Genomic DNA, 25,425 nt, shown 5'->3' with positions numbered 1-25,425 from the left:
AACCCATCTGGGCAGTTCCAGTGCTCCCTCACCTGATGCAAGGCTACAAGTGTGGAGAAATGGCAGCAGGAATGATCAAAGCTTTGGAAAGACAGTAAGATGGAAGAAAATTGAACAGAATGAAGTTATTTACTTCAGAAAAGAGACAAATATTTGAAAAGTGGAAAAAAATGCATGTAAATCATAATAAAAAGTACAGAAGCTGGATTGTGAGCATCTGTTCTTGCCAAAACAAAAAATGGGTTAAATGGCAAGGCAGAGAAGATTAGATAATAGGAATATTTCTCAGTTTAAGACTTGTACTGGACTGTGGAAAACATTGCTGCAGAGTCATACTAATTTAACAAGAATTGAAATATCATTTTATGACTATGAAGAACAAGACCATGTAGATTTATAAGTTAATGTAAACCAAAGGGTTTAAGGAGATTTTTGTTTTGGACATAACCCCTAGTGTAAGTGATAAGCATTCACCTTTCAGAGCTCTTGCACCCTCATGTCACACATGTAGTACTGGAGAGAGTGGTTACTAAACTGGATGGACAACACATATTACATATATGTCTATAACTGCACAATCAGTGCATTATCTAATGGGTGTGCAGCCTGATTTTGATGTACCAGTTGTTCAGAACATATTCACATATGCTCATGCCTGCAATGATACTTTGATATGCTTAAGAACAGTCTTCAAAACCACAACAGTTCATGCAAATTGGAAAGAAGAGACAGAGAATCTAAATAGAAAGACAATGCCAATTGCAATATAACACCTACAAAGAGAGAAAAAAACTCAAGTGATATAGATGTAGGAAAATGCACACACAAAACCTTGGGGAGAGTTAGTTCAAATGCATTGGGACAATCTACAGGGAGGCAACAACAAAATATATAGGCCAAGGATTTGAGTTTTACCTCAATAGGTGGATCAGCACCATGAATGAAGAATATTCTTATTATGCAGAAAGCAATTGATCTAAAAGGAGTTAGTTTACAGGCATAATCAGGTTGTTAAAATCCTACAGCTTTCATGGTATCTGGAATTTTTCAGAAATAGCACCTGCAATTTTCTCTTGGTGAGGCTTGTAGGAATGTGCGTATGGATTTGTAATGCTAGATGAGCTAGTTTTGTAATTAAGTATCATAGACTCAAGAACAAAGAGACAAATATGCATGTTAGGGGCAATTCATTATGGATGGGAGGGGAGTAATTTTATACTGGTACTCTCTAATCACTCAGATGTCTCCTGTTTTCATAGCTGTTATTTTCAATTTTGGTTAGTTCAAGGCATATCTTTTTCTCTTGAGTATCTGAAAATGCTCAGCTATTATTATATTTTGCTATGAATTTTCCCTTTTTTCCCCCTTGAGTTCCCAGTCTTCTTTTGTGTGTCCTGTTCTCATTTCTTTTGTATGTGTGTCTGCAGGTGGCTTTTATAGCAAAATCTCATTCTGCTTTCCTGCCCTTCCCCCATCCTCTCCTTTTTTGTTACTGCATCGCCTGTCTCATTTGTTCTTTTCCTTATGCCTGTAACTGCTCATTTACTAATAGATTCCATTCTGTGCCTATAGAGTTTTTCATTTTCCCAGTCTTCAAGGGCTGAATCATTGACTTCACTGCTAACGAAAGGAATGAATCCCCAGGTCGCTCTACAGAACACACTCCACTCTCCCATGTAAGAAGAGGAGGAGGATATAAGGAACATACATGGCAGGCTTTGGCTTTCAAACAGTGAACAAGCTTATTATTGCTACCAGCCTCCCTTCCTCTTATCCTGGGCATTTCCCATAAGCATGGAAGACTCTTGACAAAAAGAATCAAACTAAGTAAAGAGCACAACACATTCCATAAACAATGCAGAAAATAAACAAAAAGTTTGGAGGCTTTTGCCTTATCACATTCACACATGTGACCATGGTGTGTCATATGTTTCACATTGGGTTATTATTTGCATTTAATAATTGCATTCCTTGTTTTCTGAATTAAGTGCATAAATTAGCTATGACAGCTCTTAATTGGATACAGTGCAGCATAACTGCAGCACCCAATTACATTATTGTTGTCACTGTGATGCATATTTAAGGAACACCAAAATCCACAATCAAGGAGGAGTGGAAAAGTTCCAAAAAAAGCATTTTCACTTGAAAAACGCAGTAAGCTGATAGCTGTGACATCTGGATATCAACTTTAATTGTACAGGCTGAGATATTGGTCAAGATAACAGATAATGTAATGATCAGTCTTCATCAACTACTGAGACTTTTACCAGAAGCCAACACCTTGGCCATTTCCAAAGGCTCAGTGTTGGATGCTGGGATGTAAGACTACAAACTAGTCTATAGTTTATAGCTATAGTTTTAGCTATAAACTGGTTTTGGTGTAGCTTCCTTCCAGTTCTTATTTTCTATGCCATTTGCCTCCTTGAAGTTTTTCTAGACCTGGATCTCTTAAGCAAATAATAATAGTTAAAAGCACTCTCCAGCATTTGAGGACCTTTCATAGTTTTTTATTGTACGTCTCACTTTTTGTCCAGCAGATATCTGGCTTTTGTGTAGTGAGCTCCAGCATGACTTTTTAACCTCTTCCTTTTGGGCTGGTAGTAGGAAGACAGAGAACAAACCATGAACACTAAATCCAGAATGACTGCTCAAAATCTTGAGAGGCTAGGAAGCAGCCTGGCATCATATTGCCTTGCTCCAGTAGAAAATAACATATGTTATGAATATTGCAAGTCTTCTGCAATACCACCACATTCAAACCAGAAACTGTGGCACAGTTTTTTTACTGTGATATCTATACTCTCTTTACTTTAAAAAGAAATATATAAATTGGCAGTTACATGGTGCAACTGGTTATATGGAATACTATGCTGGACAATGTACCAGTGTCAGGTCAGCCAGTCACAGCTTGGGGGTTAAAGTTGGCCCCACTCAATGAAGTCAGCTATTTGCCAGTACCAACCACAGAATACCTGGTTTACAAGGGATTTAACTTGGTACTAGAGGTCAGGGATAAAGCTGATAGAGATTTTTCTGGTTAAACTTTCTTCCCAAAATAATAATTAATTTATTCAAAATATTTCCTCCCTGACATTTAATACTTTTTTGTTATTATTTCAGGAAAAAAGAGAACTCAAATTGAAAAAAATCTCATCTTTCACATTGAGATTATGTGAAGTAGTTGTAGACAAATTTCTTTATTTCCTGAGAGAATATCTAGCCAGTATTGCTGAGACTGAAGCAGTACAAGACAACACTGTCGAGGCCAATACCTTTTTCAGTTATAAATGTGGATTGTTCCAGAGCAGGCAAGGCAATTCCTGTTTCAAGGCAAGTCCTAGTTGTCAGATTTAGACAGATGTATATATCAATCTGAGATTTTTCCTCTCAGGGTCTAGGAGCCCATTCCAATGGGAGTCTCTTTATAAATAAGAAATGTTCTTCAATATAGTTCAATGCACTTTGCCAGAGTTTGGCCTTTTGCTTAATTTACTTTGTGCAAATGGCCAATTGAATGAGTAATTTGAACTGTGTCTTCTATGTGATGACTTAGTCTTGTGTAAGCATCTGAATGAGTGAGGGGCACTGTACAGTCAGTGTGGCAGTGAAAGAATCACTGTCATCAGTTTGCTTGAAATTCATAATTCAAGAGAGTTCTGGGCTTTTAACAAAACAAAAGAGGAGTCAAAGATGATTTGGAAATGGAAAATATGTTGCTTTACATCTTCATAAATACTCAAGGAACAAAATCCCAGCAACATTAGTAACCCAGCAACCTAGTAATAACAGTCTGCCACTGAACACCTGTATGAAAAACAAGTACGCCCAATTCATTTTCCCTGGTACATTTCTAAGGTAACATTCTTCATGTTTAAAGAGATGATTGGGTAAAAATGATAGGTCAAAGTAAGAAACACAGCTAGAAAACTAGTCCTGGTTAACTATACCTTATTTACAGTGTTTTTGCAAGTCTCCACGTCTGCAAGTCACCTTGACAGTGAGCTTAGAAATACTGTAGCTCACAATATTTTCATCATATTGAAATCATGAGGGTTTGACAGCCTGAATAATAAGAATTGCCACAAAGGAACTTTGTAGCAGTAGCAACTACAAAGTACTGACTTAGCTCTACTTATTCTAAGTGAATGTAGTGGTAAAAGGTTCACATCTTCCTTATAGTAAAGATCCCATCTACGTTGGCATCTTTAGTGCTGTCCTGTTACAGAATTATGGCTGCACTAGCATTCCTCCTCAGAAGTGTACTTGTAGATGCAACCATAAAAAAAGGAGATATTTGGAAGGTACAGATGGCTTGAAGAGAGTAGTCTGCTATTTTATGGTTCAAACCATTAGAGTGAGAGACTTTCCTCAGCTGTACTCGAGAGACAGAATGGGAATGGAAAAGAATTTCACAAATTCTTACTCTTAGAGTTGCTCCACTTCTACCAGACACACCAGTGCTACAGCTGAACAGAAACTTACTGTGAGCTTTTATTTATTTGAAAAAAGCAATTAATTAAAATAACAATTGTTTGAACTGTGGGGCATTCCTACAGAACACAACATAATGCTGTGCAAATAACCAAGCTGATGCTGGCATTAAAAGCAGTGTAACTTGCATATATGTAGCAGCCTGCCTAAGCCAATTTAAATTACCCTGGCTAGCTGCACAGAGTGGCACTACTGCCCTGTATTCAAGCTACCTTGGAATAAACTCCAAGTTTTGGCTTGTATCTCAGTGCTGCAGCAAATGTAATCTTTGTGTTGTTCAATGTTTTTGAAACCCCATTCTTTAGTTCAAATATCTTTTTAATACAAATGTTAGCAAGTATTGCTACAATCATTTGTCAACCTTTAATCATGCCGTTAACTGTTTGAAGTACAGGTTTGCTGTACTCAAACTCCCACTTCTTAGTAAACAGTGTTTTGTTGCAGTAAATCTCCTGACATATCCTGTCTAATCTGTACTGGGTAACAATGTTAGAACCTTAAGACTGATTTTTTTCTTAATGTTTGTCAATTTTCTTTAATACAGATGCACCACAGATGAATAATGTCATGCCAACATCTCCCCTCCTTCCTCAGATGGCACATCAACATTCATATCCCAGCCTGGGACAGATCACAAACCCATATGAGCAACAGCCCCCAGGCAAAGAGCTTAACAAGTACGCCTCTCTGAAGGCAGTCGGTAAGTAAGCAACATGATGCATGACTTCTTCTTTAGATCGGTATGTTGCATTTGCTGCTGTCAGCTGACATTCTGCTTTAGAGTTAAAAAGTCTTGCTCATTTAGACTATTCATGACAGAGTTTCCAATAGAATATTATGTTAGTTGGAAACGAATTAAAAATTGAACAGTGGGACTGCAATTAGTCACAAGAAAAGGTGATCATATGCACTTGTGCTTATATATGCATAGAAAACCACACCATTTCTATTGCACACCATTTTTCAGCAAGTTTTGTTGTATGCACAGTGCTCAGACCTTGTTCTTTATGCCCTGAATATGCCTACCTATGTACTTCAGTATGTATTTTCCATACTTACCTACACAAATGAGAGAGAAGGTGATCAGATATGTTACAAATTTAAAGCGTGTAATTTAGACATCTGCTAAATATTTCCAAGAAGACAAGGTACTTGTACATTTCCAGAGTAAGAGCTTTCACCTTTTCTGCAGGATGTGCATCAGTAGGTCCCTGGAGGAATATACTGAGGCTTGATGATTTTGAACAATTAGTGCATCATAAAACTCCTAATAAAGATCCTTCTGTCAGCTATTTTCTGTCACTGATTAATGTAATACACTGTTATTTTAAGAAAATGGGGCAGCATCCTCAAAGAAACGGTTGTGAGGAGGAAAAAGGGCAATAGTAGGTAAAGATCCCAACCTTAGAAATGTTATTTTTATCAGAAGTTGATAATCTTTTTCAGGGACTGTAAATACCTGCTGAAAAACATGTGAAGACAAAAAAGCCTTCATCACCTTATATTTCAGGCCCCTTCTAGACAATAATAAATTAAGAACTGGGGGAGGGTATTCATAGCTTCCCACTAACCCTTGCTCAGCTTACACATACGGATGTTAACATCATTTCCCCATGAATTTAGAGCAGTATGACACCGCCTATTTCCAGACAGAGCTATTATGCTCAGAAAAACAGCAGAACAGCTGAGAACATTCTGACTTCAGAATCTAGTATTTATCACACCAGAAAATTTTTTCCTCACAAAATGACATTCCTTTATCCAAAGTTCAGAGCAGCAAACCTATAATAGAATGCACATTGAAGTCCCATCACAAATAGTTTAGCTTTGTTTTAGCTTACTGTTTTTTTTAAGTGACATTTAAAAATCTGTTTATTAAAGACAAGACAAGGGTTAAAAGCTTTCTGCTGAATTTTGAATACAGAGTTGCTTTACAATTCCTTCTTCAAAAGGTGATACTGTGTAATGATGTGGTGATTATCACAGATTTATGCTCTGATATCAAGCTTCTTTTTCAAATGTCAATTTAGGTCAAGCCAATCATCAAAGCTAAAAGGTACTTAAGCATAATAAAATGAGAAATGAAATGCTAAAAAAAACCCCTTCTCTCATCTGCCCAAGAGCCCCTGAATGTGTTTGTTTATTAAAATTATTAAATTAGAACTCAGATATGTCTTGGATGTCTTTTACTTGGTAAGTACAAGTTTCTAAAGCAGCTAGATTATAACCATACAGTTAAATCAACCTTGAAAGATTGTGCACTTCAGCTCCAGGAGTTGTATAATGCCTCTCAGAATCTTAAACTAAATTAAACATCACTTTCAGGGACATTTTTTTCTAGGAGGATTGCACCATCTTCCTGTGCTTTTCCCCTATTCCCTCTCTCATTCCCCCGTAGATTTTACTGGACTGAGACCACATCAGCCACACTTTAGATGAATTTTCAAAAGAAATTTACAAAAGTGCTGCATTGTTATCCAAACTTTTCAGCAGAAAACAACAGAGATTTTTGACCTGTCATACATTTACACCTTCTGACATAGAGAGTAAGCATTGAATGTGCTCAGTTTTTAACCACTTTCAGACTTTAACCACTTTCCGTGATGCCAGTCAGGTCTGGATTTGTGACCACACTGACACCAAGCTAGCCAGACCACACACTGCAGAGATCATAAAGAGAGCTCTGAGAGGAAATAGCAACAGGCCTACATCAGGCCCATCAATATAAATTTAACCTGACAACATCTTTTGAGCAAACATACATAGACAGAGTTCACCTTGCCGTGGTACTCATGTCACAGGGTTGATGGCGTTTTCTATATGCTAACATTCAGGTTAATGAGTGTGTATAGTCCATGTCCCTTTACACTCATTCAGAGTAGCTTGAGGGTGTAGTCATCTGCCACAACAGAAATTTAATATGGGATATGTTCTATGTTTCTCCATAGGTATGAGGCAAACAGTATACATTTAAGTGCCTCTTACTCTGAATGGTCCCTTCGTTTGGTTGTAGTCCACTGTGCTTAATTCTCTTCTTTAACTGGGGGATTCAGATGGAGGAAGAAGTATTCCTATTGCTTTGGAGCAACTGTAGCTATAGTACATTAATATCACTCATCACAATGTTGCCATAAGTGGTGAGAAGTTTAGATAACTGAAAAAGTGATGCTTTACCAGAGGCAGTATTAAATTAATTTCCACACAGCTGCTTTCTTCTGAACTACAGATGTCCTAAAAATTTGGCTGTCTAATTTTAGAAGTGAGCTACTCATCCCTCAGTGATTGGCTGCTGTGAAAATTCAGTTCATGGAAAAGTAGCAATTCACAGTAATCTCTCTGCTCGGGATTGTGCTCTGGACCTGCATTAAATTCAGTACCTAAGATTCAAGTGCTTGTGAAAACAAGAGACAACAGCGCCATTACTATTGATTTGCATTATGTTACTGAGAGAATGACCGATACTTTGGTAGTGAGCTGAGGCTGATCCCTGGGAAGCTATTTGAAAGCTACACCCTAGACTCCAAATCATATAGTTGAGTGCAATTTGGAGTTGGACTGTTCATGCATGTATGCAATGCAATATGTGCATTGCAGAGGGTCTGATTCAGCACAACAGGAGAGCAGGAAGTTGAAAAGGCCAACATAGATGCATTTTATTTAAAAAGCAAAACATTTTTGTGTGAATCAGGCAAAACTGAACAGCCAAATCCTTACACATTCAATGGAATAGGATCTTTTCTCTCATTTCTTGTTAGGAATTTCTTTGTTGCAGCCTCCAGAATTCCTTAAGTACTGACCAGAGGTTACTGAACAAATCCACTTTTTCCTCTTACTGTCTACTGGTGTTTACACTTCAGACTAACACATGAATATTCTATGCCTATTTTATATTCTCAGATAAGTTCTTGGAGTAAGGTAAGGTAATACTGAGTTGAAATTTACTTACTGTTTTTCTCACTGCAGCAGAATTTTACTCTCCTCCTACCTTAACACATACATTATCAGGGAATAATCAGCAGAAGGTAGAGGATGCCTTGGAAATGAGACAGAGTAACACACACTTCCTGAAAGGACAGATAAGCAATTCATCTCATGGCATCTTTAGCACTTCTGACTGACAGGTGCACTCACTTCATCCATTATATGTCCATTTTTGAACCAGGGAATCTTTTTTCAATGGAGTCAAATTTGTCCCACCAAAGAATGACAAGAGACTGTCTCTGAGGAAAAAAGGTTAACAAGCTCCAAGACCACTCCCACCAAAAGTGGTCACTGAATGTTATGTGGTGCTAAAACACCCAGTGTTTCAATATTTCAGGTTTTTGGTCACCTGAGATGACACGATTCTGGATTCCTTCAGTGCTTTTTCAATGTTTGTTAATTTATTTAAAAAGTACAGAAAGAGGTTTGTTTTTTTTTTTTCATAAGTTATTTCCAGTTCATCAACCATGATTTTATTCCATGCTTCCATGCTTATTGCTCACTTCAGCAGTCCTGACGTGCCTAAAGCTACAAGCAGATGCAGACCTTGTATCTGAACACCTTCATGAAATTCAGGTCCCAGGACATATAAAGGTAGCTCATCACACATCATTTGGACACTCATTCAGAAAGCATGAACAGTCCAACTTCAAATTCCACTCTGCTAAGCTGTAACTTAGAATCCATCCTATTGTGTTATATGAGTTTCTCAGAATTCAAATTGGCCTCACTATCCTGAGGTATTCGTTATGTGACCACGGTGCTCTCTGTCAATTTTCTTCCCAGAGTTTCACAGAGTACAAAGTGACTAACTTGCTTTAGAGCTTCTTGCAAAAATTTTAAAATGCCCCTAATCTACCTTTCTAAAGCCCTGCAGGACTGGGAGGAAGATCACTCAGCTGCTGGAAAGGTGAATAGACATACATGTAAAAAGTGAGAATACAAGTATTCTACAGTTCAATGTGATTTTAGATTTTCTTCATAGACTTTCTCCTTCCCCTCTCTCACACTCATACACACACGAGCCTTTGAGGAACTGACTAGGCATGACTTGAAAAGAGATAACTCAAACAGTCACTTCTGCAACAGAATGGGCAGAATTCCTCCCTGAAACTCAGATGCAGGATGCCTTCAGTGATGCTGGGAGTTGTAGTCTCCCTTGGGATGAAATCAGAGCTAATTGATCTGATACAGTGAAGCTAGGAGGATACAGTTGGCAGCAGACTCACCATCACATCCCTGAGTCTACAGCTCCCAGCATTTCTTGAAGCTTCACAGTTCTTTGATCCTAAAGGAAATGTCAGACAGTGCTTCAGCTCAGCTTGCAGTTGCCAAACTCCAAAGTGAGATTATACAAATATGACATGCCAATAATAAATATCTCCCGTTTAGGTCACCGTTACTATGTAGGAAACGTGGTGGCCACAAGCGTGCCAATGCACGAGGCAACATCTCCCTCAAAGAGGTGAAGCATGTCATAAAACTCTCCAGTTTGTTTATCCTTTGCATCTACATACGCAGAAGTATCTAAAGGGGAAGATTACCACATGGTGTACTTGCTTAGATTACCCTAAGGTGTTATCTTTGAGCCATTCACCTGTCTGATGTGAAATTTTACGTTACCTTCTCTTAAACTTCAGATCTCCACTTTCCATTGTAACTCTATGTTGACACAAGAACAGTCATATGAGAACAGAAGCGATTTCACAGCTTCCCTCTAAAAACTGGATACTTATCTCACCAAAAGAAGAGATTTTGTACCATTTGTTAAAGTTCATTGTGCTTTGGGCTGGAAAAAAGTACAGTAATTGGAAATATGGAAACACACAACAGAGAAAAAGGCCTGCCCTTGCATCCACAGTGGTCCACAGCAGCCACAGTCAACTTTTAGGGAAAGAAGAAATACAGCATGTGCTTGTGCTTGTGTTACTTTACATTGCTATACCAACCACGCTGTTGCCTAGACATGAGTAAAACTTCCAAAATGGTCATGTTTCTTTGGAAGGTTTAAAAGGAATAGTGCTTTCATTTCAAAGAATAAAGACATTTTCAGCTACTACTTCTGTAAGCAGTTGCACAAAAACGGATTAAAAAAATCTAGGACATAGGAGTAGCTCCCTGGTTTAACACCATGAAAACAAGACAGGGAAGTACATGTTAATGCATCATTTGTCATATCCGGTGGGTGGTTCAGTTAATGATTTCATATATCTATAGGTATAGTTGGTGTCATACAAAATACTAGACTAGGCTTCTACATAGAGACCTTCTATCTCAGAGAACCTTATTTACTTATCCCAGTATAGCCAGACAATTTGAATCTTCTGAATCTTTCACATTTTAATCCTTGGTTCTCCTTCAAGCACAAGAGAAAAACCAAGCAGGATTCAGTAGCAAGGCTCAATTTACCAACCCCCTACTATCACTGTTTTCTCGGCCTCCCCGTTTACCAACAAGATGCAGTGCCACTTGTTCCATGAGTGTCTTCTGCTGAGACCACACAAATTTCACATCCTGCCTAGTGTGTGTCAGCTTTCAAGCTCTTTTCTTGCTTCTTCTAAATCATTCAATTATTCTGTTATTTACCAATTTGGCCTCCGATACGCAGACACTCTGTCGCAGGTAAATAAAACATGCTTGGGGAATCTTGATCAAAATACATTCCTGTTATCATCCAGCACACTCATTTCTTCTCCCAGTGAGGTAGCCATATTTTAATTATAAATATGTTGTTGTGAAAAGCCTCAGCATCTTGAGAGAGATATGAGCTGCATTGCTGACATTCTTTTAAAGACACAACGTTTTACTATAAAATCTACAGGGTGATATTGTTTCTGAGGCTTGAGAATTCTGCTGTAAGTAATCAGACATTTAAGCACCATTGCCTATGCCATCCATTAGCAAATAAATGGAGCTGTGAAAAGGTAACTCTTTGGGAATACGTTGGTCTTAGCAGAAGTAACATCTAGGCTACTGGGAGGAAATTCCAAATAGTCCTTTTTCAAGAACAAGTTGTAACACCAAAGTGAGATGCTCTTAAACATTTCCATTTATGTTGTCTCACTTTTAAAACTTTAGCACCACAACAAACTTGTTAAAGAAATGTAATCTAACCTTCAAGTCCATATAGTTTCAGTTTCTCATAATTTTTAGTTTTCTGGGTTAGATTCACACCTAGTGAATTTCTTTTGTCTGAATGTGATTCACTACTTGGGTTTATGGTGTATGAAGAATATTTATAAATATCTATTAATTTTTAACCTATTTTCCATGTCAAAATATCAAATTTAAATGGATGCTTTCTTAATTCTTTTTCTTGAAATTGATATTCTTTCAACCCATGTTCCCTACAGTGGATTCTCTACAACAATGACATCGACATTTTTTCTTATTACCAGCAAGTATTTTCAAAAACTGAAAATGAAACTGTCACCAATAAAGTCATAAAAGTTTAGATTGAAAATGTCACTCCACAATCTATCAGTTGTACATCAGAGAGAACTCAAACCCTTCCAGTGAAAATTAGCTTGGTTCTCTGGAAACTATTTGATTTTTTAAATCCCTGTTACTTATGATGAATCAAAAATGAAACAAAACCTCATTTTCTCTTTTTTTTAAACACACAATAGGCAGATTGAAAATAACTGCAACATGAGTCCAGTTGGCTGCTAGAGGATGCTAGTCTTTTGGGTTTCTTACTCTTTTTCTCATCTTTTGTCTATGAAGACTGCAGCATTCAGAGGTAGCAAGCTTACAGTAAACAGTTTTATTTCTATCTACTGAGATAAGTGATGGCCACAGGAAAGAAGCTAGTAAATCTACATGAAACATTAATGAATTATGCACGAGATCTTTTACACATTAAGTGATGTGAAGACCTGAGTAAAGGAAACTTTTCGCTTAGGCAATTCCACTAGATAAAAAATGAACCAATAAAAACAGAGCTCAGCTTATGCAAAGACAAGGTCTAACAATATTGAGCATTTCCACTTGCAACCCTTCTTAAACAGCCTTCTCCTCGAGTGCTTAATTTTACAGTATAAATTTATAGCTATGTGCAAACTTGATTCTCATTTTGCAATGCAAGGTTTTTTATTCATTATTTAAGAGTAAAGATTGATCATCCAGATACAAAAACAACTGTGATACAATTGCAGATAAAGATATAATTGCAACACTTTGAGATCCCAGCTATACTTAATCTGAAGTTTGCAGTTTTGCATAGAGTCTACACATAAATTACATTGATTGTTCTAAACATACTCCACTCATTTTTTTTCTTCCTGGACTGTTAGGTGTGCAGGTCATTTACAGCAATATTTTACAATAAGAGTTCATACGTGTGCTCAACGTGATACCCTGCAAATGCTTGTTAGAAGTGCAAATGATCAAAACTTATGACTTTACGGGTGACTCAAATCCCTCCAAAGATGTTTTCTAAAAAACTGACAGAGATTTAGAGAACATGCTGTGAGTTCACCACCACTTTTAGATATCTGCAGTGACCAGAAAGTTTCCTAATCTCAGCACATGGAAATGAAATTCTAAATTATTTCAAAGTGTCAAGTTTGAATGAATTTTGGGGAAAAAGACTTGAAGAGAATTTTCTTGAATTAAACTAAACACCTCTAAATAAACAAATGGTCTCTGAAAGCATTTAGTAGTAATCTTTCATAGTTATAATATTAAAATCTAAATCAAGTCATAATGATAGATTCGGGATTTTTTCTTTCTAAAACTTAAAAGGCAAAAATGAAAAGTAGCTTTTTTAAGGAAGGATTTTGACAGAATCATTACAGTTGGACAAGACCTCTAAGATCATCAAGTTCAATCACCCATCTCCCATTGCCAAGCCCATCACTGAACTAAACCATACCCCTCAGCACCTCATCTATGTGTCTTTTGAATATCTCCAGGCATGGTGACTCCACCACCTCCCTGGGCAGTCCATTCCAATGCTTAATAACCCTCTTGGTAAAAAAATTCTTCCTAATGTCTAATCTAAACCTCCCTTGAGTCTATTTCCTTGTGTCTTGTCATTCATTACTGGAGAGAAGAGATTGACCCCCACCCTCACTACAGCTCCCCTTCAGGTAGTTGTAGAGAGTGATCATGTCTCCCTCTCCAGAATAAACATCCCCAGCTCCCTCAGCCACTCCTCGTCAGACTTGTTCTCTAGACCCTTCACCAACTTCTTTGCTCATCTCTGGACACACTCCAACACCTCCATGTCCTTCTTGTAGCAAGGGGCTCAAAACAGAACACAGTATTCGAGGTGCTGCCTCACCGGCACTGAGTACGGTGGGACAATCACTACCTTGTTCCTGTTGGTCACACTGTTTGTGATCCAAGCCAGGATGCCATTTGCCTTCTTGGCCATGTGGCTCGTTCAACTGGCTGTCGGTTAACACTCCCTGGTCTTTTTCTGCCTTTGATTTCAATTTTCCCATGAATTGACCAAAAAATACCGGAATAAAATCAGAGAATACAATTCTGAAATCTCATTACAATCAATATATTTAATTCAGGAATAAATTTAGGAAATTTGTGTTTGGGAAGCAAACTCAGTGAGAAACAGACTTCAATTCCTATAGCCATCGTTCGTTTTCCATAGTTCTACTGATTCACATTGAGATTATTTTTGTATGAAAGTATTCTTTCTTAAACTACATCAGAATCTACCTCCATCTGGACAACTGAGCTTTCAACTGTTCCATTCAAGTCTATTGCATTTACAATATTTGTGATATGAACATTCAGATTTGACTTGGTCATTTTAAACAGTTGTGAGGACTACTTTGTTTCTATTCAAGTGCACTTAAATAAACAAATAATACTTTGATTCTACCACATTAAAAAATTCAAAAGCTTTAATACTCTTCAACTTTGTACATGAATATGTCAACAGTAGTATCGTGACGTTCTTCAGAATTACCAGTGAATACCAATGGAGACTAGTAAGACAACAGATAGGAATGAATCCCTTATTAATGATGTAATATAAATAACAGCAGTTATCTACCTTCTATTTTGGTTCTGCAAAGGATGTTCTAAAGACAATAAATGTGTTTAAGAGAGAAATTACATGGATAAAAGACACAGAGATCATTGCTTCACTCCTACGTATTTATACTATAATAACAAAGGTCTTGAGACATGGAAGGTGGAAGAGCAATGACATGATTTAGAAGGCACACAGCTAATTTTTTCCAAATGTCCTTCCCCTGACAGCTTGTTTGAAGAAGGATAAGAGGACAAGAGAAGATGAAAAAAAAAAATATATCTGATATATAGTAGTTATGATACCACAGCATCAAAAAAATTACTGCAAAAATCTCAGTCTATCATCCTAATGATAATATTAAGTACAGTAATTTTTATACTGTGAAAGTTGGAAAAGCTTTCTAGGCCATAGAAGATGCTCTCCAAAAAGTTCACCTTCCCTTGCAAGGGACATGGCACAACGGGGGAGGAAGATCTGCAGCCCAGCACTGTTGATTCTCATTTTCACAAGTGATGGTTATGATTGCAGTTTCTGGGAAAAAAGGTAGACGTGGGAGCTGAACGCTCTGGTACGGTGTAAGTCTTGTGTGTGCACACTATTAAATATTCATTGAAGTGAGCTTCATTACTGATTCTTCCTTCACTGTCTGTCAGTCACAAATGCATTTGCTTTATGTGAAGGCTACTCAGAGGGTTCTGTTCAGAGAAGATATTCTGTTTTGCCTTTGGATTTGCCCGATCTGTATGAAAACCTTATGAAACCAATTTTCATCTAATAGTGCAAGTTTGGCTACTGCCAAGAAGCACTATTTCTTTTCAGTTTGACACATGTCTCTGGTTCAGAAACCTCTGATAATTATGCACAGGGTTTTAATAATACAAATGCACACAGTCTAGCAGGAGGGAGATGGGAAGAGAGGGAAAGGAGAAAAAAACCACAAAGCTGAATGTGTGCAAGTACAGCTATAGAATTACTTCCTAATTACTTTTTTTTCCCTCTCACTTAATAACACTCTCTTAGAAAGGATTCCTTCCGGCAAAAAGAAGAGGAAAAGATAACTTTCTAATAGAAATGAGTTATGTCACAGTGAATTTTGGGGGAAAAAAAAAAAAATCAACTTCAATACAGAATGATTGCTACAAATTCTTTAAAATTATGGCTGTTAAGTAAGAGATCAAATAAAAATAACTTCTGCAAAAAATAGTTATTACATCACCAGGACTTTTTTTTCATTTAACCAGTACAATTCAAAAATGTTCCATGTTCAGAAATAATACTGTAAATCTAAGATGATGCCAGTTGAAAGAGAGAAAAATGCAGGTTTATTGCAGCACTAAAATGTCTTAATAATGGATTCAGAGACTTTTATTTACTGGGTCTTCTGTGTTCCCATGCAGTTCTCTACATCATCACAACTAGGAGTATTTGCAGTTGATTTGTAGCTGATTCAGACATATGTTTTAGAGTTATAACCAGCAGTATACTAAAAGAAACAAAAACATCCAATAAAAAGTATTAAAACAAAATGAAATTCAGCACACAGAAGAATGTCAACAGTGATGTGTGAAAAAAATGAAATTAGATTCATGCTAAGAACAGTTATTACAAATAAATGTGGTCAGGAATATAACAGCTTGTTCAGTCAATGTTAAATAAGAGAAATTGACACCTTAAGGAAAAACAAACACACATTGTTAGATGCTGAATCACCTTGCAGAACACTGTGATTTTTTCTAATGTGACATGACCCACATACCCAGTGTGCAGCCTGCCAGGACAGCTCACCTGGTTTATGGTCCACTCCGAGGAGCAAGGCACATTGCTGTATGTGGACTGCCTAAATTATTCTGACTGCAGTAGTAGGATCTGTTATTGCACATCACTGCACATTTTTTCTGCAAATGTATAACGAAGTGGTGCTCCTGGAATAGTTAGGAAGCCTTGCCCTTAAACAAACTGAAGGTCCTCACCAACCCAAGAGGTTACAAACAATTTCAAATTGTTGTTGGTATATAAAAGCATAGCTGCAAACTTTTGACACAATCAGATTTATCCTAACTGATTTGCTTGAGAAGCATTAAAACCTAACCAGTAAAAAAGCAAGGAAGATTACTGAAGGAAGAAGTGGAAGAAGCCTTTTAAGCAAATCTCCTAAGAGTTAACCTCTTTGGCTTTGGACAGCATTTTTAGAAAGCACACCAAGCCCTCATTTCCTATAATCAGTTTATGCTGCAGTCATGCTTTATTCAGAAGTTAAGCATGACAGCATTACTCCTTAGATAGTTTCTATTTCAAAAGGCAAGTTTTCTTACCATATATAAGATTTCCAGTAAAACTCAAACTGATAAATATGGCTAAACAAGATAAAACTAAATAAATATTTCACAGTAGAACTTTTCATATTTATTTGCTATTGTAGATGTCATGAAAGGACATGAGCTTAGAAGCCTTTAGGGGAAAAAAAAATGAAAACCCCCCAGATTTACAGTTACAGGCCAGCCACTAGCTGCATTTTCAAAGAAAAGTCAGAGATTTGAATACATCATTCTCTTAGAATTCTTTTACAATTTCATCCATTGGTTCAAGAATAGAAGTGATAATCTTATTTCCTCTCAAGTTTATCATTCATTGTACAATACTGAACCAGGAATTTAACATCTTGATGCTTGAATTCAGAATGTTAAATCACTTGAAGATATAAAATGTAGTGTGATCTTTGTCTATCTGCATGCAACAGACTTCAGGTCTCCTGAAAATATTTACAATTTTAATTTAAATTAACGTAACGTAGCCACCATTTGTTTCCAGGTTGATGGAACCTATTGATTCTGGTAAATCAGAAAAACTCTGCCTCATTAGCTAAAATGTGTCTTTGTCTTGAGTATTTTGACCAAAACCCAATCACAATATCACTGCAGCACTTTGCAAAATGAGTCATAAATATTGCAATTTAATACTATGTAAATCAATGCAGTCAAGTATACAAAGCCCAACTGGTAAAGCTGTTTTACAAGTCCAGGAAGAAACTTGTCTAAGCTTACACAGTAAATAAATGTTTGTAAAAAGAAAGACAAAAAATAGACTTTGTAGTGCTGTGCTTCTTTGGCATGTTGTCAGTAGAGTGGTGCTGCTTACAGACACGTGGCTACTCTTCTGTTCCAGGGAACTTTAACCATGTACATAAGGTACCACACATGATGTCTGATGCCTGAGGAGTTAATCAAATTCAGTCTCAGTGTTCCCAGCCAAGCAGCAGCTTTTGCTGCCTGTAGAGGATAAAGAGAACATTGCTGAGACTGGAGGCTCTACTTACCAAGTCTAATTACATTCCTATTCTAAACCATTCCTAATGCATTTCTAAACCCAGAAATATTCTAGTCTCTTCAGTCTTTCAGAAACTGTCATGAAAGTAATCAATAGAAAAAATATTTGGGCCTACATATTTACGTTTCAGCATATTTCATATCGTGAAAGTAGAATTTTATTTCACTGGGAAAACCAAATGCTTTCTTTTTTCTGTTCGTGGACAAGATCCTTTCAAATGCTGTCTGCAGAATAAAAGGTTGATATGGTATGTCTTTTCATGCTTGGTCTCTCTCCAGACCCTTATAAGAAATGAGTAAAGAGACAAAGTGGTGAAGTGGGCCAGGGGAGGAGTAACATAGAGGCACAAAAAGTAAGCTCTACCAAAATTATGAAAGTCATTTACGAGTCGTTCTATGCATTATTTTTCTTTACCTCTATTAATAACAGAAAATAAAAATAATGATAAATATTCCATGCAAATAAATGATTATCTTCCTCCTCACAATGTCTTGAATGAAGGTGAATTAGATGTTAGAGCATTTGGGGGAGCAAGGCAAATATTTAGAACAGAAGTCAATGCATTGCAGCCCATAGACTGAATTCTGCATTCTCAGGGCTCAGTACAAGAATGGAGGAGGGATGCAAAAATTCTGTTAAATGGTTTTTGCTCTTTCTTAGAATTTTGTATGGTTTAAAATTGTCCCACCTTATACACAGCCACTCCAATGACTGTCAGAGGAGGAGAGCTAGTGACTAGACATGAAATAGCTACATTCCTTCCTCTTGTCCACATACAGATCTATCATATCATCCTGTATATTGCTGTCATTCTAAGAATCAGATTTACTCACAACGTCTAGCTGTATTCTGTTTTCCAGTAGACTTGCAAAGCAAATCCTTCTATGCTCCATGATACTTGGTGAACCCTTCATTCAAAAGACAAGCCATTAATTATTTGTTTTACTGGATGGAACACATTTTTCAGTGAATTTATTGGTTCCAATTGATACCTGACGACAGCCAATATAAACTCAGTCAGTTAGGTTTTTTCCCCCTCACCCAAGAAAGAACTTGTGCTACTGTTGAAAGAGTATTTCTTTGATTTTGAGATGAACTGCAAAAACTCACACATAGACTTGGCTTATATCTTGGTAGTCTTTGAACATATTGTCTTAGATGACAGCTTAGAAAAGCAAATGAATAAGCAATCACACATTCAGACAGAATGAACAACAACACTACCAAAGACAGCATCCTAGATTTCCCTGGGCAAAATTCTCATATATTTGAGCGAGGCTTCGTTACTCTTTTGTCTTTCCTTGAGTTTTCACTTTCATTACTTAGAAAGAGAAGTGTAGGGTTCCCTTAGCTTCAGGTAACTACACTTACATCTCAGCAAAGTCATAGCTGTAGAAGCAAAGTCTTGTTATAGACTGGTAGATATTGCATAGGGGTAGCTTTACTGTTACACAGAAAACATCCACAAATAGGAAGTTAGTATATTTCAGCTGTTATCTCATGTGTCATTGTAATAATTTCATTTCTATCCTGTCCCTTGGCTTGCTTTCTGCATTTCTAGCCCTAAATGTGAAATAGTCTTTTTGTGACCAGCACAAGTCTGAGTTTCACAAAGTAGTTCTTAATATCTCTTCAGACAAACAATTCTGTGAAACATCTACTGAGAAACAGAGCTCCCTATATATCTTTGCATTTTCTGTGATTGCAAACTCTCACTGAAGCTTTTAAAAAACATATTTAGAGCTTTTATAGGGGTCCCCATATCCTCATGGATTTCCTTCTCTCATTTCAGAGGTTTATTCCCACTCCTAGGTGCCTACTTTCACAAAAACTGTAGGACATAACCGTTTTTCAGGATTTTACACTTCTTCCATAGCTATAAGAAGTGGTGCAAGAATTAAGAGCCATTGTATGCACTCACAAAGATAAGAGAATTGTCAATGAGGAAAAGAGTAAAAATGTACTGTTTCAGAATATCTTAAAGTTGTGCTTTCTATACAGAAATGCTTGTAACTGCAATATTTTACAAGAAAAAAGAAAGCATTACACAATGCATGTCCACACAACTCCTTATGCCAAAAGTGATTAGAGACACCTTGAAAACTACTTAACTTAGGGAGTAGAACGATATTGTATAGCCTTAGAGCCACTTCTCAGCACAGATAACATATGCTCAAATAAGTGCACTGAGAAATTTTATCCCCGTTACAGTCAAAAGGATTTTTGTCACTGATTTTTAAGAAAACACATTTTCACCCATGTTATTTACTGTATAAATCACTTGCTGCTTTGCATGCTTTTGTTATATAAATGTAGACTACAAAGAAACACATGAAAGGTCCAATCAGCAAAAGAACAAAGCTTGTCTCTGTTACTGACATATTTATGTAGAATGGTGATATTTCAATCAAAACACACTACCAAAGGCCCACCCTTTTCTCACCACATCACCTAAATGAGCTTACACTCACAGAATTTTTCCTAGGCATTCCCATCACCTTGCTATACCAAGTAGCTTCGTAGCCATCTCCTTTCAAGATCAGAATTCAAGGAATAAGGTCCCAATCTGAGACATTTGATACTGACAAAGTCAAGATCAAAATAAGACAGTTGTGGTCACTTTCTTTAAGGTATCATTGAATTTGGATTAAAGCAAGAAGTGGGGTGATCCACCTTTTAAACGACAAGCTCGTGGTTGTACAACTGTTTTCCAAGTGATTAGGATTTAAGTCTGTATTCCCTTCCCATTGAGGAGCATCCCGGCTTCTGTTGGGATGGCACCCACCCAGATTCACAGCCTGATCACCTTGTGCTGTGAAACAGAAGAAAATTCAACATTTATTAGGCTAGAGAGACAAAGAAAGAGAAAACATCTCTTTAGCTTAATAGTTAAGGTACACAGCTGGGAGGGAGAAGTCCTGCTTTTGATCCTTACACTGTTTCTATATTTTTTCAGTAATTCATTTCATGCACAGCAGGAACAAAAGCCCAAGTTCTCCCTCCTCCCAGGCACGTGGTTCAGGTTGGAGAAAAATTCATATTTCAACATTTTTTCCAGATGAACAGCTACAACAGTAACTTAATTTGTGGGTGCATTACCTTAAAGGAGTAAAAACCTTACAAAAATATTGAAACTGAGAACATTTTTATAATTAGCTGCCAAGACTGGAGGGAGGGAACAAAAAGAATAACATGCAGAATTAAAGCCCTTCTTTTACTATTGTTCATTTGGAAATTTTGCAATTCTAATTCTTTACTCCTTTTGCAAACATGACAGTGATATCTTTAAATCCTATCTCACTGATTTACATACAGGAACTGATGCAAAAGGCACTTCCATAGCACCTTTCATCTGAAAACTCAGTATACTCTACAAATAGCAATTAAACTTTGTAACATTTAACTACCTCCTCCAATGTGTTAACACTTCATTTTACAGCTAGTGAAACTAAGACAGAGGGAAGTTGAGTCATGTACTCAAGGTCACATAATAAATCCATCCTGTAACTCAAAAGTGTCTCTTTGCATCTTTAAAATCCATAAAATATTTATAGGGGCTGCCTAAGAAGTAAAATGAACTTCCTGAGATTCACAGTGGATTTTCAAAGTAGCTGGCATCAGGATACTATAAATATGTTTTTCTTGCTAAAATATTTGTTACAAAACCATGCTCAATATTAAGCTTCTGAATCTTTCCTGCTTCAGAAGTAAAAAACCTTGTTTCTGCACTGTACTAACATCAGGTCACTCACACTGTGCCATAGCACTCTGGTTCTATAAAACTTATAATCTCATCATTACACAAGAATGAGGACTGCTTCAAGAGTCTCCAAATGCACTTTTGAACTACTGAACAATTTGATTCAACCAATGTTTATTTTTTGCTATATATTTGCTTACAATGGCTTTTTCCCCTTCCATCTAATCCTTCCATCTAATCTATGTGTGTCTATACGTAAGCCTGTGCATGCATGCTGAAAGAAACTGTTTTAAAGAGGTAAAAACATTAAAGAGACTTCCTTTCATTCTTAGCATTTAACTCCTAGACATACATAAGAACTTCTCAGTCAAAAGCATGCAAACCTTTATTTGATCAGGACAAATACAAACAGCAGCTCCCACACTGACACTGCTGCACAAAACACATGCAATCAGTCACTCGTCATATGTTTGCCAGGTTTCTGCTTGACTTTGCTAACCAGAATTTACAGATCAAAGCCTGATTTGTTCTCTTCAAGCCCAGTTTCCAGACAACAATTGAGAAGTCCATAGGAAGGGACTGTGAACTAAATTAGTTAAAGCAAGAGTAACATAACCATATTTACAGAATTAATCGTTTCACTTACTGTATGATCTTCCATAAGAAACAGTATTGAAAGTTTTACATTTAACATGGCATAAACAAGAGCAAAATCAATCTCACAGATGTGTCATAGGCACAGTCCTTGTAAGGCTTATTTCTTCCTTGCTTAGTTTTTAGTGAGTGTTGTTAATAGTAATACAATTTACTGTATAGTTATCATTTACAGCAATACAGTTCACACTAATACAATCTACACTTCTGTGAGGACATGTATTTGGAGATTTGAGCAGTATAGTTAATGTCTGACAAAATCTAGGACCATTGATGGCAGTGGAAAAAGGTGAAAGCAAGAAAAAAAACAAACAAAGGAAGCAGCTTGAGCTTGTTGTAACCTTTTTAGTGAGCCATGCAGAAACGAAAAATGGCACAAAAAAATTGAACAATGAAAATATCTGCAAATTGTGGTCATTATTTACATAACTGTATCACCACTGTTTTTTTTCTAAACAGAGGTCACTATTTACCTTGTAATCGATCATCAAAGATACATAGAAAAAAGTGCTGCAGCTTAACTAAGTTCAAATTGAAAGTACAAACTTACAATTTTACTCTTTCCTTATACAAGATTAGCTTAGATTTGAATTTCTCTATGCAAATTAAACCAATTTAAATGTGAAATAAGCAGACAAAAGTATCTATATTAGGAGCTGGACATAATTAACTACGCTGAATTTAAATTATGTAAGCTAATATGACTTTACATATATAGACAAGGTCTAAGATGGAGAAGCTCACTTCCCTAACCAGCTGATTTGCAGTGCCTTTGGTGTAAAAAAATATGAACACAGTTGTGTGAATATTCACAATGCCTTTTCTGCAGTTTTTTTCCTCAAATATTGCTAAGAGATTGCATTTCCCTCCTGCTCTTATTCAACTTGTATATATAATTCTGTTTTGTGGCATTTAGTGAACACCTATTTAAAGACAAAATTAAGGATTTAAGAGTAAAGGTTAGTCACACAGTCATTACACAAAAAATGTCATGAGATGATAAACAGGAACTGCTTTAGGCAATATTCCTTCCTGTTGAGGAGCCAGGACAAGAGTAATGCAGAACTGAAGCCTGATCTTGAAGATTAATGTGATGCTTGTGGGAATTTCACCACCCTGCATAAAAATCCATTTTAGAACCAGAGAGAAGGAGAAAATTCAGTGCAACAAAATCCTCCTAGCATTACTAGGCAGACAGAAAAAGAAGGAAAGAGCAAACAACAAACAGCGCAGGGAATTAAAAACCTACTTATCATGAAGTCAAGAGGAGATGAGCTGTACAGAGAGCTACATGTATAAGACTTCTGCAGAGAAGCCTTACATGGCATAGCTTCAAGGAAAATGGAAGGATCTAGTGAGGGCAAAGCAAAAGTCAAATCCAGGCTGATCAAATTCAAAGCACACAGTTGCTGATTAACACGCCACTGTGTTATTTGATCTACATATTTGTCACTATCTTGAATCAAAATCTTGATTTTTGAAGGCGTGTAAATAAACCCTCTTTACACAAAAGGCAAGATCTTAAAATGAAATTCAGTTAAGCTCCCCTTGAAACCCTTGATACTCAGTCTCAAAATGGAAACGAGTTGTTAGACTGCTGCAGAATGCCTTTAGCTTCCCTACCATGGCTCATGCTTTTAAGCAAGGCCAAATAGATGACAGCAATAACAACAATCAGACTTGATCTGAAGTATGCACTGGAAAACACTTGACTAGGAAACTGCAGAGGGCAAAACTCTAATTTGAGAACTGCAATGCAGTATTTGGTAGCAGGGCTATTGCATTTCTTAGTAGCACTGGCCTCAGAAAATGATGGAAGAACCTGGAATTCAGGATTTTCATAGTTTGTGCAATCTCAGAGTAAAAACCTAAACTTCAGCAACCCAAAGTATCTTCAGCATCATCAAGCATGAGTGAACTTCCAAGCCAATCTCATCCTTAATTTTGCCATAAGGCATTACTCAACAGAAATGGGCCTGCCTCATATGCCTTTGGGCCTCACACCTGGCTTTGTATGACACTTTGCATTTGAAAGGATGTGCTCTTATACAACAGAGAACTCAAAGGTGCCCCAATATTTCCGCAAAAGTCTCTGAGCTTTTGAACACATCATAAACTTCCAATGCTATGTGAAAATGAGCAGCAGTAAGTTTTATAGGACCCATAGTGTAAATATCAGCATAACTTGAGAGATATGGGGCAGGAACAGTCTTTTGTTAAATGGCAATAGGGTTTTGTCTTCATAAATTAAAAGCTTAGCATAATGGCATTCAAAACTAAAGCACAGAAAGAAAATAAGGGGTGGGAGGTGGCATGGATTTCTCATACTGATGTACCTGTAACAATATCTGGTCCACAGATGTAACTGTGCATGAACTACTGTAAACTCTGTAACATTTTTCTAACCTACAATTGACTTTTTTTTTTGTCCCTCCCCCTTTTAAATCCACACAGCTGACAAAGTCAACGATGACTTCTACACCAAACGCCGACATCTTGCAGAACTGGCTGCCAAGGGGAGCCTGCCACTCCACCCAGTGCGCCTAGATGAAGAGCGAGCTTACACGATCGACAGTGGCCTAACCAAACAGAATGGGCAGAAATCCAGAATGGCAAAGATCCACACACACCCATTAGGTTACAATTCCCACTACAAGACCTGGGATCCCAATGACCAGTCTCTTAGACGGCAAGCTTACACAAACAAGGGGAAGTACGGGATGGGAGATCCAACGCTAAGTGACCCACTGACAACACGGAGCCAGCATTATTTGGGCCCACAGCCATACTTCATAACTAACAGCAAGACAGAAGTAACTGTTTGAGTTTCTTTTCCTTTTTTTTAATGAAATCCTTTAAAAACCACATACAATTACACCAACAACACAAGCATTCAACTGAAAGGCAAAAAATAAATCTAAAACTATGACATTAAAAAGAAAAGGAAAGAGAAGGAAGGAAGGAACTTCCACCTGGACACTCTTGGTACCCAGCCACCTGTAGGCCGAAGAGTGGGTTAATACCATTCAGCAATACACACTGAAGGTTGAATTATAAACTCCATTTGTACTTCACAATGGAACACAAACCCTTGTGACTAAATTTTTTACTTGAAACTAAAATCCATGATGAGAAGTAGCACAATCTAGAGAAACTTTATGTCTGCTTAAACATTTACACTATGTTCCTGCCTTGAGACAGAGGAAGAAAGAGAGAACATTATACTGTAATATATTATTTCAGAAAGGAATTTTGTATAAAACCTATTAAT

At 37.0% G+C, this 25,425-nt stretch overlaps 1 protein-coding gene across 1 annotated transcript in view; it reads left to right on the top strand.

The window, feature by feature from the left end:
• SHISA9 (shisa family member 9) overlaps positions 1 to 24,979 on the top strand; it is a 184,041-nt gene extending 159,062 nt beyond the window's left edge. Inside the window, exons 3-4 of the mRNA XM_061993957.1 lie at positions 5,036 to 5,191; positions 24,609 to 24,979. Of these exons, the coding sequence (XP_061849941.1) occupies positions 5,036 to 5,191; positions 24,609 to 24,979 (527 nt within the window). The remainder of the gene's footprint in view (positions 1 to 5,035; positions 5,192 to 24,608) is intronic.
• The last annotated feature ends 446 nt before the right edge of the window (positions 24,980 to 25,425 follow it).

Source organism: Colius striatus, chromosome 3, assembly GCF_028858725.1.
Source record: "Colius striatus isolate bColStr4 chromosome 3, bColStr4.1.hap1, whole genome shotgun sequence".
In the NCBI taxonomy this organism is placed as follows: Eukaryota; Metazoa; Chordata; class Aves; order Coliiformes; family Coliidae; genus Colius; species Colius striatus.
This window is presented reverse-complemented; position numbering and strand designations above follow the sequence as displayed.